General features: G+C 37.3%; 1 protein-coding gene across 2 annotated transcripts; it reads right to left on the bottom strand.

Moving 5' to 3' along the window:
• Positions 1-1,182: 1,182 nt before the first annotated feature.
• On the bottom strand, positions 1,183-15,488 carry LOC105390710 (RING finger and CHY zinc finger domain-containing protein 1). 2 transcript variants are annotated; one of them, XM_038106238.2, is made up of 8 exons: positions 15,109-15,488; positions 14,344-14,505; positions 13,712-13,870; positions 4,752-4,934; positions 4,254-4,349; positions 3,491-3,576; positions 2,960-2,977; positions 1,183-2,516 (listed from the first exon to the last, which is right to left on the bottom strand). In XM_038106238.2, exons 1-8 carry the CDS (start codon positions 15,274-15,276, stop codon positions 2,291-2,293), a joined length of 1,098 nt encoding a protein of 365 aa, XP_037962166.2. In that variant the 5' UTR covers positions 15,277-15,488; the 3' UTR covers positions 1,183-2,290. The 2 variants fall into 2 exon arrangements, with proteins under 2 accessions (XP_037962166.2, XP_048483530.1); XM_048627573.1 differs by lacking the exon at positions 2,960-2,977 and having other exon boundaries at positions 15,109-15,487.
• Positions 15,489-16,031: the final 543 nt, after the last annotated feature.

Raw genomic sequence — 16,031 nt, 5'->3', positions numbered from 1 at the left:
TTTATAATGTAATAATCTTAAATAATGTAAGAACTTGAGCTCAATTGCAACATTTGCTCACGAGGTCTCTTTTATAATAATACAGTAGATTTTGATAACTTGTTGAATCATGTATTAAGTATACTCTTACTCCCAAAATCGAAAAGCAATGGCATAGAGGTACATATAGGAAGAAGTTGATTTATAGATCTAATTTAACCACTAATAGGCACATGGTAATTTAGCAACCATACCAAAGAGCGTTCCTTTTTTATGAAAATGTTGTGATATATGTCGCTCCGGTCAATTAAATGAAACGTTACTGTAAAATGATGCCTACTAGAAACATAAAAAGGAAAATTATTACTTATTAGGTGATTCAGATTTTTTATAAATGCCCTGTGTAAGTGTAAGTAGTTGTTGTTCGTGTTATTCAAAACTATACTTTATTTACTTATACCTACTTTTTCAAATAAGTGCTGTTTTCCACATTCCATTCCAGTGTTGTAAGTAATATTAAAACAATTTCATTAGTACCTACTGATAAAAGCGTTTTTGTTATAACACCATACATGTTACTTTATAAAGTAATCATAAGCTGACTACATAGGTCGTTCATTAAATGAAACAACAGAATTGAAACAGATTTATTTAATGAAAATAAATTTACATAACGAATAACTCATTGATGCTTACATACATAATTGTACAAATTATACATATATTATAAATCAAACTAGTAAATTGCTATCTTACATAGTAACACTACTACTCGTTAACTTTATCATCATATCAATCGCTATATATAAAATACATATAAGTATCAATGTTTATTTTACTCATCAATATTTTCTTGTACATAATGTAGGTATAGTGGTTACGCTTTATATTTATTATTATAATTAATATTCATTATTTAGGTACAATAAAGAAGCTTATAAAATTAACCATAAAGCTTAGTATTATCCTTATGCTATCATCTAGCGCGTCGACAAAAAAATAACAAATCTACATAAGCACAGCGAAGGGAATATAGGAATACTTACTAGAAGGTATTATCTTTCATAGCCATTCCAAAAATAACGATTCTCTTTTGTACAGTCATCTTCATAAGTCAGTAACTAACTTTTGTATTAGTACCTTTTCTTATCCTTACTTCACAAACTGGTACCGACAGGACAGCATGCGTAGTGCAAGTTATTACACCATTAGAGCAGTGAAAACTCCTACTTCGCCCCCTGTGCCTCATTCATAAACTACAATATGCCTATAGGTACATTTATTTACCCCTTTATCTTTCCCACCCTGTAGACTACGTTCAGTTATGTATAGACAAGTATGAATGTAATACACATGAATAATGTACCTATAATAATAGAAGGTAAAACATATTTAATAATTTAAATATTTATTAAAATAGTGTCCTTTTAACATTGACCTATTTTACTTAAGTAAAACGTACATATATTATAAATGATATTAAAAACGTTTCAATATATGTCTTACTATTTATTAAAATAGTGCCCTTTTAACATAGGCTATTTTACTTTTGAAAGGATACCAGCCAGATTTAAAGTAGCTATACACTTTCGTACCTTGTCAAACTCACAATCTACCCAGTCAATTATTAAAACACTGATGACATGCTAATTTGACAAGGTACAAAAGCGTATAGCTACTTATGAAGCTGACCTTACATGTCTGAAATATGTATCTATCTGTGTTAAATTTCACTTTAAAATCACTTTTGTATGAGCAATTAAAATACATTACCTTAAATATAATCAAGTACTCCGTTAAATTGAAATAAGTATTTAATTTTAATTTACGCGTGTTACTCGATGAAATATCACTAACACATCTGTGCAAAATACAACTACAATTTGTAAGTCTATGCTTATACGAGATGAATAAATTTCACATATAAGTGCCATCACATAGATAACATGAATATAAGGAATAAAAATGTTAATTTCACTTCACTCCTTTTCGCACAGCCTACCCGTTCCCGTAGATATTTAGGCACACCTCGTGGTCGAAATCGGAACTAACGCCACCATCTGACATAGACGCCAGCGCCACGCAACACACTGCTTATACAAGGTCTTCTGGCACTCGCCGTGGCCGAAATCAGAACTAACGCCTTCAACTGACGTAGACGCCAGCGCCACACTGCCTTCACAAGGTCTTAACACCACCAGTTGCTGGTAACATCGGCGATCCAGCCAGCAACGCCCACCACGCCCGTCAGTACACCGTGGTAGTAGACAGACATGGTGTCTAGCGCATTCCGGCGCCGCTAGTCGCGTTGTCAGGCTTGCGGCGGCTCGTCCATCGGATTGGCGCGCGGCAGCTCGCTCTCCGGCTCCTGATTGGCCGGCTCGGCGACGGCGGGCTCTGATTGGCTCTCGGGGGCGGCGACGGTTGGCTGTAAGGTTCCGGAGGAGGAGCCGCTACGACTGGTCGCGTTTGAAGATGAGCCCGATGTTGATGTGGAAGAGTCGGGGGCCTCGCCGCCCTCAGCGCCCTGGGACTCCCTGGAACATTTTAAGCAGATTAATAAAACATAGACTTGTTTGAGTAGTTTCACACAAAACACAGTTACATTTCAATTCACGCAAATTGACATGAAAAGCATTTTTAGGTCTCGGGGTGACACTCGTCCAAACCAAGCAACGCCATTGGTGCGCTATGCCGCTGAGTCGTTATTCGTTTATTGCGGCATGGACACACTCCGACTGCTCTCTTATCACTCGTTCATGGGTGTAAAAGGTGCAAACCTCGATTTCGGCCTTCTTTAGTGAAACGAACACACATTCCGATACAACATAAAACAATCATGCGGGATTACAGCCTCAGAAAAACACCAATTATAGGACATTTGTGCACATTTATCGGATGCAGGGGAAACTGGCTTTTCTATTATAGAATAGATTTCAGCCACACACAACATTCATAACAGACAGAGAATATCACTGACCACTCTATCTCTTCATCGCTGCAAGTGTGAAAATTCTCGCATTAGTTAAATTCTTAGAGTGAAAGTAATGTATAATGATATTGATTTCATTGTAAGGTTTTGTCCATTGAGCAAGTGTTAATGTAATGGCAAGTTTTCAAATTGTGGCTAGTAGCCCATATCCCAGCTGTTGTGTTTGATGAAAAAAATATTGAACCAAATGATGATAATGGAGAGGTGAAATGATCATCGTCACTGCCTCATCGCCTTTTCAATGAATGAAATTTTCAATGTGCAAAATAAGGGGTGAATGTCATGGAAAATTCACTGCTGCTGCCAGTAGGCGAACTCACGAGTTATTACCTAAGTTATTAGGTGTGCGTATGCGTAACGCCGCAATTTGCGTAGAATGAGCGCAAAAATAGCAAACAGTCTGCACTCGGCATACTAAACCGATACGCCCGCCGCTAACTCAGTCGGCCTCCTGAGAACGCAGGCTTCAAACTAATGAAACGTCCCGGAATGATGATTATTAATTTATTGAGTACATACTTCTGGAACCCGTTGGTCTGGCAGGTGTTGTAGGCGCCGCAGTGCTCGCACTTCAGCCCCACCACGTGGAACTTCACCGTCGATAGCTGGAATATGGAGGAACTGATGTTAGATCACTTATAAATGACTCAATGACTACCTGTTTCTATAATAGTGTCTACTACCTAGTGTTGTAACAGTTCGTGACCTAAAAAAATATTATTAGATAACGGAAGTTCGCTATGTAGACTGTCTGGTAGGATGAGGAGCATAATCTTTTAACATTCTTTGAGAGATATGGTTTTCCTATGGCACAAATGTGAATTTACAGGTAATTAGCTCAAATTTATACGTAGGTATAGCGCGGGAGAGTGTGTCCAGGGTACACTGAGTACGCCGAAAGTAGGTACATAAGAAAAGTTTGATACATCACAAGAGGAGGCTACTTTCGTGCATCCCATATTTATACATATCGCAACCGCAAAAGGCTCATCCACCACCAAGAAACTCAACTTAAATTTTCACAACTACATTTTGAGAGATTCTTTCGCTTTGAGCGTGCGTTTACTAGGAGTCCCGCGAGCTTCGCTTCAACTTAAAAAGTTTTCCCTTGGGAATTCCGGACTAAAATATAATAATAATAGCCTATGTGTTATTCCAGGGTGTCAGTTAATTCCATACCAATTTTCATTACGATCGGTTCAGCCGTTTTGGCGTGAGGTAACTAGCGTACACACACAAACTTTCGCCTTTATAATATTAGTTACTGGGCGTAGTAGCGTACCTTGTGGCAGTCCTTGCACAGGATGGTGGCCTTGTAGTCGGCGTACTCGGGCGGCATCGGCGTCGCCGCCACCTCCGAGTCCAGGTACGACCACAACTGGAAATAAACATAACATTAGGTTCATCTTCATCTCTCATGTATGATCATCATTCATCATCATCACGACCCATCACGTCCCCACTGCTGGGGCACAGGTCTCCTTCCAATGAAGGAAGAGTTTTGGACCTAGTCCACCAAACTGGCCTAGTGCGGGTTGGTGGACTAATGTTCGATAGTTGATAATATTCGTGAATATCAGATATGCATCTGTCGCAGTTGGGATTGTGATTTTGTGATATGCGCCGTATTACATTACGGCTAGCTGCTATCAATAAAAACGTTAACTATTCTCGAAGGGGTCCTGAAAAGGGCTCTTTGTTTTGACTTCCGTTAATAGCGATAACAAAAATAACTAATTGCAGCAGCAGCAGAAGCAGGGCCACACTGTGGTGATCATACCGTGGTCATGTCGATCATGCTGGTCTGGCACGTGGGGCAGGCGTAGTGGCCCGAGTGCAGCAGCTGCTGGAAGCAGGGCCGGTGCAGCAGGTGCCCGCAGTCCGGGATGTGGCACGGGATCCGGGACGTGTGGATGTCTTCGAGGCAGACGGGGCAGTTGGAGCGGGACACGTTCTCTACGCACTGGGGGGGAAAAATTATTGTTGTAAGGTAAAATACAGAAAGGAGAAAGAAGAGTGTAAGAAAGTTTGCAGGTGGGTACTGGAGTTTACCTTTTTACTTTCTAGAAGCTTTTAAGATTGTAAATATTTGAGTAAAAACTAACCATAAGAGACTATGATACATGAGCGGGGGTAGCTCAGTCGGGTAAGCGCCCGCTTCTTAAGCCAGAGGTGCGGGTTCGAGTCTCGAATCACATAATATTATACCAATGAGTTCTTTGGAATTTAAGTACAATGTATACCATCGCTCCTACGATAATACGACCATGTCTCCGAATTTCGCTCCAAACTCAAGTGGCTTCCTATTCGCCTTCGACGGAATACGCACATACTATCACTACTTTACAACATACTGTTTAACCCAGCATCTCCTCCCTACTTAAAAGAGCGTTTTAAGTTTCGGCACTGTTAGAATTAACAAAACTGACAAATTAAATATTAATTATGATGGCACGGCAGAATTAACAAAACTGACAAATTAAATATTAATTATGATGGAACGGAAATAGAAAATGTATCCGTAACAAAGTTTCTAGGATTAAATATAGATAATAAGCTGACATGGAAATTTCAAGCGGAAAATGTTTGTAAGAAGCTAAGTAAATAATCGTATCTTTTATACAAATTATCAAAAATTGTAAGCCGTAACACAGTTCTGTCAGCATACCATGGTTACGTAGTGTCAACGTTACGCTATGGCGTAATTTTCTGGGGAAATTGTACCGAGAGAGAAACTGTATTTAAGGCCCAAAAAAATTAAAAACCGACTTCAAAAAACCACTAAAACGTAAGAAATAATTTAAGGTTTAGACCAATCCTAGGTCACAGTATAAATATACCTAAGCAGGTACTGTTCTTTTTTGATGTTGGTGCAGTGACAAAGTAGTTAATCTGAAGAAATATGGCACCAACTTCAAAAAAGAACAGTACCTGCTTAGGTATATTTATACTGTGACCTAGGATTGGTCTAAACCTTAAATTATTTCTTACGTTTTAGTGGTTTTTTGAAGTCGGTTTTTAATTTTTTTAAAATTATTATTTTATTTTGTTATTTTTAGTTTATTTGCAATAATTATCAATCAAAAGTAAGATGCAAATGATACCAATATGTCCTACTCGTTAATACGAATCATTCGAGCCCAAACACGAGGTAGTTGCTATATACCGTTGAGGAGTTCCCTTGACTGCCTTCCGTTTCCATCATCAGATCAGCTCAAGGTCACCATCATATCTTTTTGTTATAATAACAATATTTACGTTATAAATTTCATAAGAATCGGTTGATAAGTGCCCAAAATGGAAATTTATACCCCTGTTTTTACCCCTTTACCCACCCTTGGGGGTGGAATAAAATTCTGAAAAAAAAATGGGACCACCCCTGAGCTCAACCCAATACATCAAAAAAAGAATTTTCAAAATCGGTCCATAAATGGCTGAGTAATCGATGAACATACATAAAAAAAAAAAAAAAACATACATACAGACGAATTGAGAACCTCCTCCTTTTTCGAAGTCGGTTAAAAAGGTGTGTACGAGCTATTTGCAGATTAAAACCAGATGAGAGTTGTAAGCCACACTTTAAGTCTCTCAAAATACTTACTTTCCCATGTTTATACATATATGAAGTTGCGGTGTTTGTAAAAACCAACCCAAATCTGTTTGTCAAAGTCTCCCAGACACGTCACAGATCAATTAGGTCACAATATATGAATTACGTCAGTTATCCGTCGTCAAAAACTGCGTTGATGCGGAAAAATATATTATGCATGGGACCAAACATTTTTAATAAAATTCCGAATTATCTCCACAGTTTAAATTATAATTTGTTTAAAAAGAAATTGTATGAACTACTAGTAGGAAAATGCTATTATACAATAAACGAATATTTGACTGATGAAACACTATAACATTATATAATTAGTAATTTTATTCAATATTGACATTTATTAATTGAGACATTATTGTATTAACAAAATTCATTAAGTAATATACCTAATATTTTTTTTGTACCTAACATTTAAATTATGAAGAAAGCATGTGTGCATGATTTGCATGATGATTTGTACATCTGTGACCAGATAGAACATAGAGATCTCAACATTGTACTTAACACCTATTATTCATACATTACCTATGTTCACAAATAAAGAATTGATTTTGATTTTGATTTTGACTGTTCGCATGACCGTACACTTCGCTCTGCACAGAACTTGCGACTGCAAGTTCCAGTGCACAAAACTGATTTTTACGGCGATTCCTTCACAGTGACGGCCGTACTGCTCTGGAATGCTCTTCCTGAGGAAATAAGACGTGCACCTTATGTGGCTTCCTTCAAAGAAGGAGTCAAAAGGCACTACCTAAAGTCTCTGCCTTAGTTGAATATATTATTGCTGCATATCATGTATTATTCTATGTAGGTATATGTATACAGGGTGGCCCAAAGAGTGACGTCCAAAGGAAAATGTTTGATTCCTTAGGTCAAGGGGTAGCCAAATCACCCCTATGTATGTTCAGCAATTTTTAGTAGTTTAGGAGTTATGATTTTTTTTCCAAATTTTCTACGAAAATCGACCTCAGTGGATTAATTATGTTTTATTATTTTTTGGATAACTTTTTTAAAGCATTTTTTATTTTTGTGTCATCCTCTTAAGTTGTTCTTTTAACCATAAAAGTTTCAGCTTCCTAGCTGTAATGTAAGTTAGTTATTTTTTTATCGAAAGTTCGAATTATATCATCGAGCTAGACTGCTCTGAATTTTCTACTTGAAATTAAAAATTGAAAAAGATATTCTCATGGTGCCTTATTAATTTTAAAAACTCCGCAAGGTTCCAAAATATTATTAATAATACAATTATCTCTAACTCAGACTTAAACATTTTTCTAAGAATTTTCATTCAAAAATGTAACGTAAATTAAAAAAAAAAGTAAATAATTTAATTTTCCCTTTAATTTGATACATTTACTAACTTAATTAGTCCTTAGTAATGACATAACAGGAATATTTCAACTTTCTGAAACAATTTACTAATTAGGTAATTTCCACCCAGGTACCTTTGAAGGCTTTTTTCTGCAAATAATACCCTATTAAGCAATAGTTTATTTTTATTTTTATGTAATTTTGGAACCTTGCGGAGTTTTTAAAATTAATAAGGGACCATGAGAATATCTTTTTCAATTTTTAATTTCAAGTAGAAAATTCAGAGCAGTCTAGCTCGATGATATAATTCGAACTTTCGATCAAAAAATAACTAACTTACATTACAGCTAGGAAGCTGAAACTTTTATGGTTAAAAGAACAACTTAAGAGGATGACACAAAAATAAAAAAATGCTTTAAAAAAGTTATCCAAAAAATAATAAAACATAATTAATCCACTGAGGTCGATTTTCGTAGAAAATTTGGAAAAAAAATCATAACTCCTAAACTACTAAAAATTGCTGAACATACATGGGGGTGATTTGGCTACCCCTTGACCTAAGGAATCAAACATTTTCCTTTGGACGTCACTCTTTGGGCCACCCTGTATAGTATTATATGGGTATATATATATGCCGCCTTTTTGTACTCTTGTAATTTTTTAGTATTATTTTGTATTGTTTCTGTTTTTTGTGTGCAAATAAAGAGGATTGTATTGTATTCTATTGTATAATGGAAAGCATCGTGAAGAATCCTGCACATCGATGTGTATGTGTACCCTAAGTACATTGTAATAAACGGCGATACGGCTCGCGACCTATCACGAGTCGAGTAGAAAAGTAGTCACCCCTGATTACCTCTTCGGAGATTACAGTCGTGAACATAATATTACATTTTACATACGTAAATGTATGTATGTAAATGCTGAATGTAAAATAGAGTGGCTTTGTTGTGTTTGACCTTTATGTATGAAAGTTTGTGTACTAGGTTTATTAAAACGGCGCGAGATAGCACGTGCCCACGCGAGCCACGTCCGTGGGGATCTGGCTGGCCTTAAAGGTCACAGCACATGCGTAATGGAAACGGATCGCCTTTTCCCGAACGCTAGCCTTCTCGTGTACCCGGCGCGGCGACTCGTGAGATCAACTGAGCCGCGAGCACAGGATTCGATACTATTTATCTACACAAACATATGGAAAAAACAAATGCCACTTTTCGAACTAACCATACTTTAACCATAGAACAACGCGGACTCGGGTGTACCCTCGGGAAGCGTCATAGCGATCTTTCTTGATACAAAAAAGTCTGCCAATTTTTGCGGGCGGAAATTTTACCGTTTACCATGATTATGTCCCATTTGACATGTCATTATGAGTTTTAATTCCCAGCAATAAGGGTTACGTGAAGTGACATTTAATAATGAACACAGTGTCTTTATTTTTCTTGCCAATGGATGTAACAATTATCGTTAAGTGTTATCGATGAATTCGAGAACATGGGTTAGAAATACTATTAATATTAATTAGGTAGTTAAATTTAGTTATGAATGATTAATAAACGATGTCTGCCGCTTTCCGCTGTACATTTATACTCACGTAGGTCGCGAGCCGTATCGCCGTTTTTGAATGAGTACAATGCACTGATGTTTTCGGGTACCTAAGTGGGCAACCCGACGGTCAGATGCTTTCAAGCCGCCCCATCGGGCGGCCACTGACTAGGCTTAACGACTGCTGCCGAAGCAGCAACCGGGAACCACGGCTTAACGTGCCGTCCGAAGCACGGAAGCGTCCAGAAAAGAACCATTTGAAATCGGTAACCCATCCAATGGCTGACCGTGTCAGTTGTTGCTTAACCTCGACTACGGACGCTTCCCAACTATGACCTTTTTTGTCGATTAATACATTATCTACATACCGGTACATCACTATTGACAATAAACCATGACCAAATCTGTGATCAAATCCGGAATCCGGATATTCTATGAAATGAAGCTGTCATTTTAGTATGTGAACAAATCATTTTCTATGAAACGAACGCTTTGCCAACTAGATTGAGTCTAGTGAACATTGAGACTGCAACTATAATCGGTGGGCCATTCTGGCCCCAGTGGCGGATTAACCTATAAGCACGACAAGCACGTGCTTGGGGCCTCGGGCCTCCAGGGGCCCCCATCCTCTGCTGCTGTTTCATTTTATACCTACATTTTATTCATCCACAATATTATGTCCGATGTAATGAGTTTGCTCTGAATAAAGGGCCTACCACACGCGTATCACCACAGTTTTGCCTGCGCAGGCCGGCTTAAACACGGAATACCGTGCGTGTGGTTGGTAAAGGGACTACCACACGCGTGAGTATCACCACAGTTTTGCCTGCGCAGGCCGGCTTAAACACACATGCTGTGGCTACATTTTTATTTAGAAGTGCATATGTCCTTTATTTCACTCAAATGTTATCAAATGTGTTAATGTAACTATCTTTTATGTGGTCCTTAAATTAATAAAAAAATAAATAAAAAAAACCGGCCAAGTGCGAGTCGGGCTCGCGCACAAAGGGTTCCGTAGCAGCAATTAAATCAACCTATCTCAAAAACTATAAGAGATACTTTGATCAAACCAAAAATCGTTGAAAGAGTTAATTAGCATGCATCACCTCAATTTTTTTTAGAATTTTATACCCCGTAGTTATAAAAATAGAGGGGGGGGACATACTTTTTACGACTTTGAGAGCTGATATCTCAAAAACCGTTCACTTTAAGAAAAATGTTTTTTAGAAAACTTTATATCATTTTATAATAATTTTAAAAAAATTAAAAACCGACTTCAAAAAACCACTAAAACGTAAGAAATAATTTAAGGTTTAGACCAATCCTAGGTCACAGTATAAATATACCTAAGCAGGTACTGTTCTTTTTTGATGTTGGTGCAGTGACAAAGCAGTTAATCTGAAGAAATATGGCACCAACTTCAAAAAAGAACAGTACCTGCTTAGGTATATTTATACTGTGACCTAGGATTGGTCTAAACCTTAAATTATTTCTTACGTTTTAGTGGTTTTTTGAAGTCGGTTTTTAATTTTTTTAAAATTATTATTTTATTTTGTTATTTTTAGTTTATTTGCAATAATTATCAATCAAAAGTAAGATGCAAATGATACCAATATGTCCTACTCGTTAATACGAATCATTCGAGCCCAAACACGAGGTAGTTGCTATATACCGTTGAGGAGTTCCCTTGACTGCCTTCCGTTTCCATCATCAGATCAGCTCAAGGTCACCATCATATCTTTTTGTTATAATAACAATATTTACGTTATAAATTTCATAAGAATCGGTTGATAAGTGCCCAAAATGGAAATTTATACCCCTGTTTTTACCCCTTTACCCACCCTTGGGGGTGGAATAAAATTCTGAAAAAAAAATGGGACCACCCCTGAGCTCAACCCAATACATCAAAAAAAGAATTTTCAAAATCGGTCCATAAATGGCTGAGTAATCGATGAACATACATAAAAAAAAAAAAAAAACATACATACAGACGAATTGAGAACCTCCTCCTTTTTCGAAGTCGGTTAAAAAGACCTTTCCATTGATACCCCACACGGGTATGTACATCGAAAAAAAAAATTTCATCCCTCAGTTACATGTATGGGGGGCCCCACCCCCAATTTTTTTTTTTACTATTTAGTGTCATATTTTTGTAGCGGTTCATACAACACATATTCCCATCAAATTTCATCACTGTAGTACTTATAGTTTCCGAGTAAATCGGCTGTGACAGACGGACAGACGGACAGACGGACATGACGAAACTATAAGGGTTCCGTTTTTGCCATTTTGGCTACGGAACCCTAAAAAAAACACGGAATACCGTGCGTGTGGTAGGTAAGGGGCCCTACCACACGCGTAAGTATCACCACAGTTTTGCCTGCGCAGGCCGGCTTGTACTGTACATGGAACACTGTGCGAATGGGTGGTAAATCTGTATACCGCGCCGCGTGTTTTGAAACTATGCAAGGCCATAACGCAGAGGTTGGGACGGCTCGCGTATATTTTCAAATTAAAATGGTGCGATGATTTACTTGAAAGTATACAAGGCCATTACGCACTAATCGCGTATATTTTCAAGTAAGTTGGGCCAAAATTATGCCTGGAAAATATACTGCAGCAGTTACCACTGCGTACTAATCGTGTATATTTTCAAGTAAAATGTTATTATTTTTCACTTGAAACTATACAGTGCTAGTACACTACGGGTGCGTTCTGGCCTTGTATAGTTTCAAAACACGCTACCGCGCCAACCCCGAAGCGCGGTTTGCGCATTTTTCGACATGTTTGAAATTTTAATAATTTTGCCATTCATTAGAGTTTTCTCTTAAATCCTTGAGTAGTTTAACATGGTGAAAGATTTTTTCAATTTTACAGTTTTTTTTTTGTTCACTTCGATCGTGTACGGTTTGATTTTTGGGAATAGCAGGCAACTAGACTTTTTTTAGTGAATATTTCTAGTTGTTTGCAAACATTGAAAATATACCAGTAGAAGAAATAGTTCCTCATTGGGAAATATTGTTTCCAGTTACCACGCCGACAATTTTGACAAAAATGAGGCTTGCGCGTTAACTGTGCCGTGTGATAGCTCGGCGTAGCTGCGCAGTTGTAACTTTGGTGATACAAACTTGCGCGTATCATAGGCCTTTAAGGCAAGCAAAATTTTATTTAAATGTTTTACATCCTCTTTTATAGAAAATTTATGGGACGTTTAAGTTATTGAACTGTTTTGCCACGCTTTGTCAAGGAACAAATTGTTCTAAATTAGGGGCCTACACAGGCTTTCTGCTTAGGGCCTCCGATGCTCTTAATCCGCCACTGTCTGGCCCACTACCTCGGCAGAGGGGAACGTCTGCCTATTTCGTCTCCAGACCATTCATACTCAATGGGAACTAACAGACTGACATTTGACGATACGCAACGTAAACGGAGGTTTCGAATCCTGTGCTCACGGCTCTGATGAATCGCGCAAACTTTGAGCGTGGCGCGCTCAATCACAGTTTTACATATTTAGATTGACTATTGCTCAATATAAAGATGGTTGTAATGGTAAATAAATATCCTAGCCACATCATTATTATGTCATTTGACTGCCAAGCACTAAACTTGTTAGGAAATACTCCCGCCAGTCCAAGCAATGTCTAAAGTAGGACTTGTTGCCAAAAAGTAAAATATATCTAGTCATAATTTTCGGTAGAATAACCTAAATGTAGGATGTACTTGGCCTATAATTAATTGGGGAAGTTTTTGTTTATAGCAAGACAATTAGTTGCAACAGTTTGTTCTGCCAAGTATAATTTGGCTAATCACTAAGGGATAAATGAAAATGTGTAGTTTATTTCTTGGAGCAAACATCACACGTCTACCTATGCTTTAACTCAGCCTAAGGTTTCTTCCAGGCAGATAGAGATTGCTTCCAGCAATAAGGCCGTCTATTGTATTATGTTATAGTCCAAAGGTGTTTTTATGTACAACTGCTTTGCTTCACCTTTCACTTTCGCCTAGTTTTCCCATGTGTATCTCTGGGATAAAAAGTGTAGCCTATTCTATAATAATTATTTAATTATATTAACCCAGGGACACCAGTAGTTTTTCCATGAAAGAGTAACAAACATCCACCACACAATAATAATCATATTTTTTCAAAGCCAAAAACACAAGTAAAGGAATAATCTTACAAAGGTTCTTAAAATAAGTATAGGCTGTAGAGAAACTCAAAAATTCGCATTTTCAATATTCGCAGGAAATAAATACTATTATAAGTCACAGCAACTCACCCGATGGCCGACTCGCTGCAGCTGCTCGGGCAGGCACATGTTGCACCGCTTGCAGTGGAAGAAGCGGTCGCGGCCGCCGACCCGGCAGATGCCGCAGCCGTCGCAGTGGTACTGCTTCTTGTCCTCATCGTCAAACAGGTTGCAGATTAGGCAGGTGTACTGTGGGATAGTAAGTGATGGGTGGAGGGTTGATTATAGTGATGATACAGGTGTAAAAACAGGACTACAGTAAAACTATACAGTCCTGAAAACTGAAGTGGATTCTAACTAATTGTTACAGACCATATATTTTATCGATGTATTATATTTATTTAATGACAAATCTGTTAAAAAGCCGAACGGTATTTTATTTTTAAAATGTTTCTAAATGTAAGTAAATAACTGATAATTATAAAAAGTCTTAGCAAAATCACACTCTTTATTGTCATGACTTTATAGTTGGACTGTACTTTGTCTCTACAAGTCCCCCTTTACAATAACAAAACCTAATAAATAAATAAATAAATTCACAGATAAAGGTTCTTGTATGAAGCTAATGTCTGTGTATGTTTGTTGGATGAAAAATTGTTAGACTCGAAAATACAAACTTACAAAAGTTGCCTACCACTGTAAATGTAAAATCTGCATCTTACCTTCCCAAATCTGACACCACACTTGATGCACTCGGCCTGCACTTTCTGCCGGGTGTCACACTCGGTGCAAATGAGTTCCGTGACAGTCTTCCTGTTGAAGTAGTGCTGTTCGTTCTCGTCGTGACAGTAGCGACACATGTACATCTTGTTACAGCATGGTGTCTGGAATGGTTGCAAGGAGTTTGAATATTAAGAGGAAACATAATGAGGAACGGAACAGAACCTTCGCATTTCAGCATGGGCCTGCCTAGTGAAGTGTTCAGACAACTTACTGCAATCTTGTGATCCTACAAAATTGTACCTATCATTGTGTAATAAATAAGTAATAATATGTATAGTGGCAATATTAGATTGCTTGTTTGAAAATAAAGTTACCCGTTAACATTGCCTTGACATGACAGTTGATTTCATTTGCTTTCAGGTAAGCAAACATCCATATCTTTTGAAAATCTAAGATGTTGTAAAATAGTGTTGTCTAAGTACATAAAATGAATTTCACTTTGGCACCCACAAAATGGATTCTCAATTGATTGCAGCCATGATGATAAATCAATAAGCATTGTTCCATATGGAACACTTTAATAGCTACAATTGCATCTCAAGTACTGTATTTAGAACAAAAACAATGCGTGTGTTGTGCGCGTTCGTTGACGCCGCTTTGTTTCGGTATTCGTAGTTTGGGTTCAATTTGCGCCGTGAGTAAATATAGACACTTTTGAAAATATGTTTTTGTAAATGTAAAGCACGGATGTTCGAGAAACTTACCACAAACTTAGCGCGCCGCTTGTAATGTGCACAGCCCACTCGCTTTTCATCAGGGTCCTCAGGTTTAGCATTTTCATACTCTTCTTCTTCTTCTTCTATTTCTTCTCCTTCTTCGTCTTCTTCTTCTTCTTCAGCAACTATTTCCACTACCTCGTTTTCAGTCGACATATTGTACAGAAATTATCTACACTGCGTTGTAGGCAGGTGGTTTTGATGGTGAACTTATTAGAATTACAAAGGTGTGGACCTCGTCACTCGTGGTTATTGATATTTATTGGATAAAATCTACATTATTTACTGCAAAGAGATGAGTTTATGAAATTTTCCATTTGACAATTTTGACATTTTGAATTTTGTGTGACGGAGTGACAGATGGCGACGACGGCAGAGGAGAATTTGACATTTCATTTCATTCCATCGTTCCGTTCTTCATACATAGTTCTCCGAGAATGTTAAAACCGTCCACGCCGTTATGTTGTATTGATAAGGATGTTTTTAACTTATGATTCGTAGATTAATGAAATGACTTGATAATACTAGATACTAATTAATAATCCATCTTGTAATAAAAAAATTAAAAACCGACTTCAAAAAACCACTAAAACGTAAGAAATAATTTAAGGTTTAGACCAATCCTAGGTCACAGTATAAATATACCTAAGCAGGTACTGTTCTTTTTTGATGTTGGTGCAGTGACAAAGTAGTTAATCTGAAGAAATATGGCACCAACTTCAAAAAAGAACAGTACCTGCTTAGGTATATTTATACTGTGACCTAGGATTGGTCTAAACCTTAAATTATTTCTTACGTTTTAGTGGTTTTTTGAAGTCGGTTTTTAATTTTTTTAAAATTATTATTTTATTTTGTTATTTTTAGTTTATTTGCAATAATTATCAATCAAAAGTAAGATGCAAATGATACCA

The sequence above is a fragment of the Plutella xylostella genome, chromosome 19 (genome assembly GCF_932276165.1).
Source record: "Plutella xylostella chromosome 19, ilPluXylo3.1, whole genome shotgun sequence".
Classification (NCBI taxonomy): Eukaryota; Metazoa; Arthropoda; class Insecta; order Lepidoptera; family Plutellidae; genus Plutella; species Plutella xylostella.
Note: the sequence above shows the minus strand (reverse complement) of the source record. Positions and strands in the feature narration are given on the sequence as shown.

Bases quoted from the DNA above. Each gene is read 5' to 3' on its own strand.
- LOC105390710 (XM_038106238.2), bottom strand. From the start codon at position 15,276: ATGTCGACTGAAAACGAGGTAGTGGAAATAGTTGCTGAAGAAGAAGAA. The intron at 14,506-15,108 runs GTAAGTTTCTCG...CAACCATTCCAG, and splicing joins AGCGGCGCGCTAAGTTTGTG to ACACCATGCTGTAACAAGAT. The intron at 4,935-13,711 runs GTGAGTTGCTGT...TTTCCCCCCCAG, and splicing joins TGCAGCGAGTCGGCCATCGG to TGCGTAGAGAACGTGTCCCG.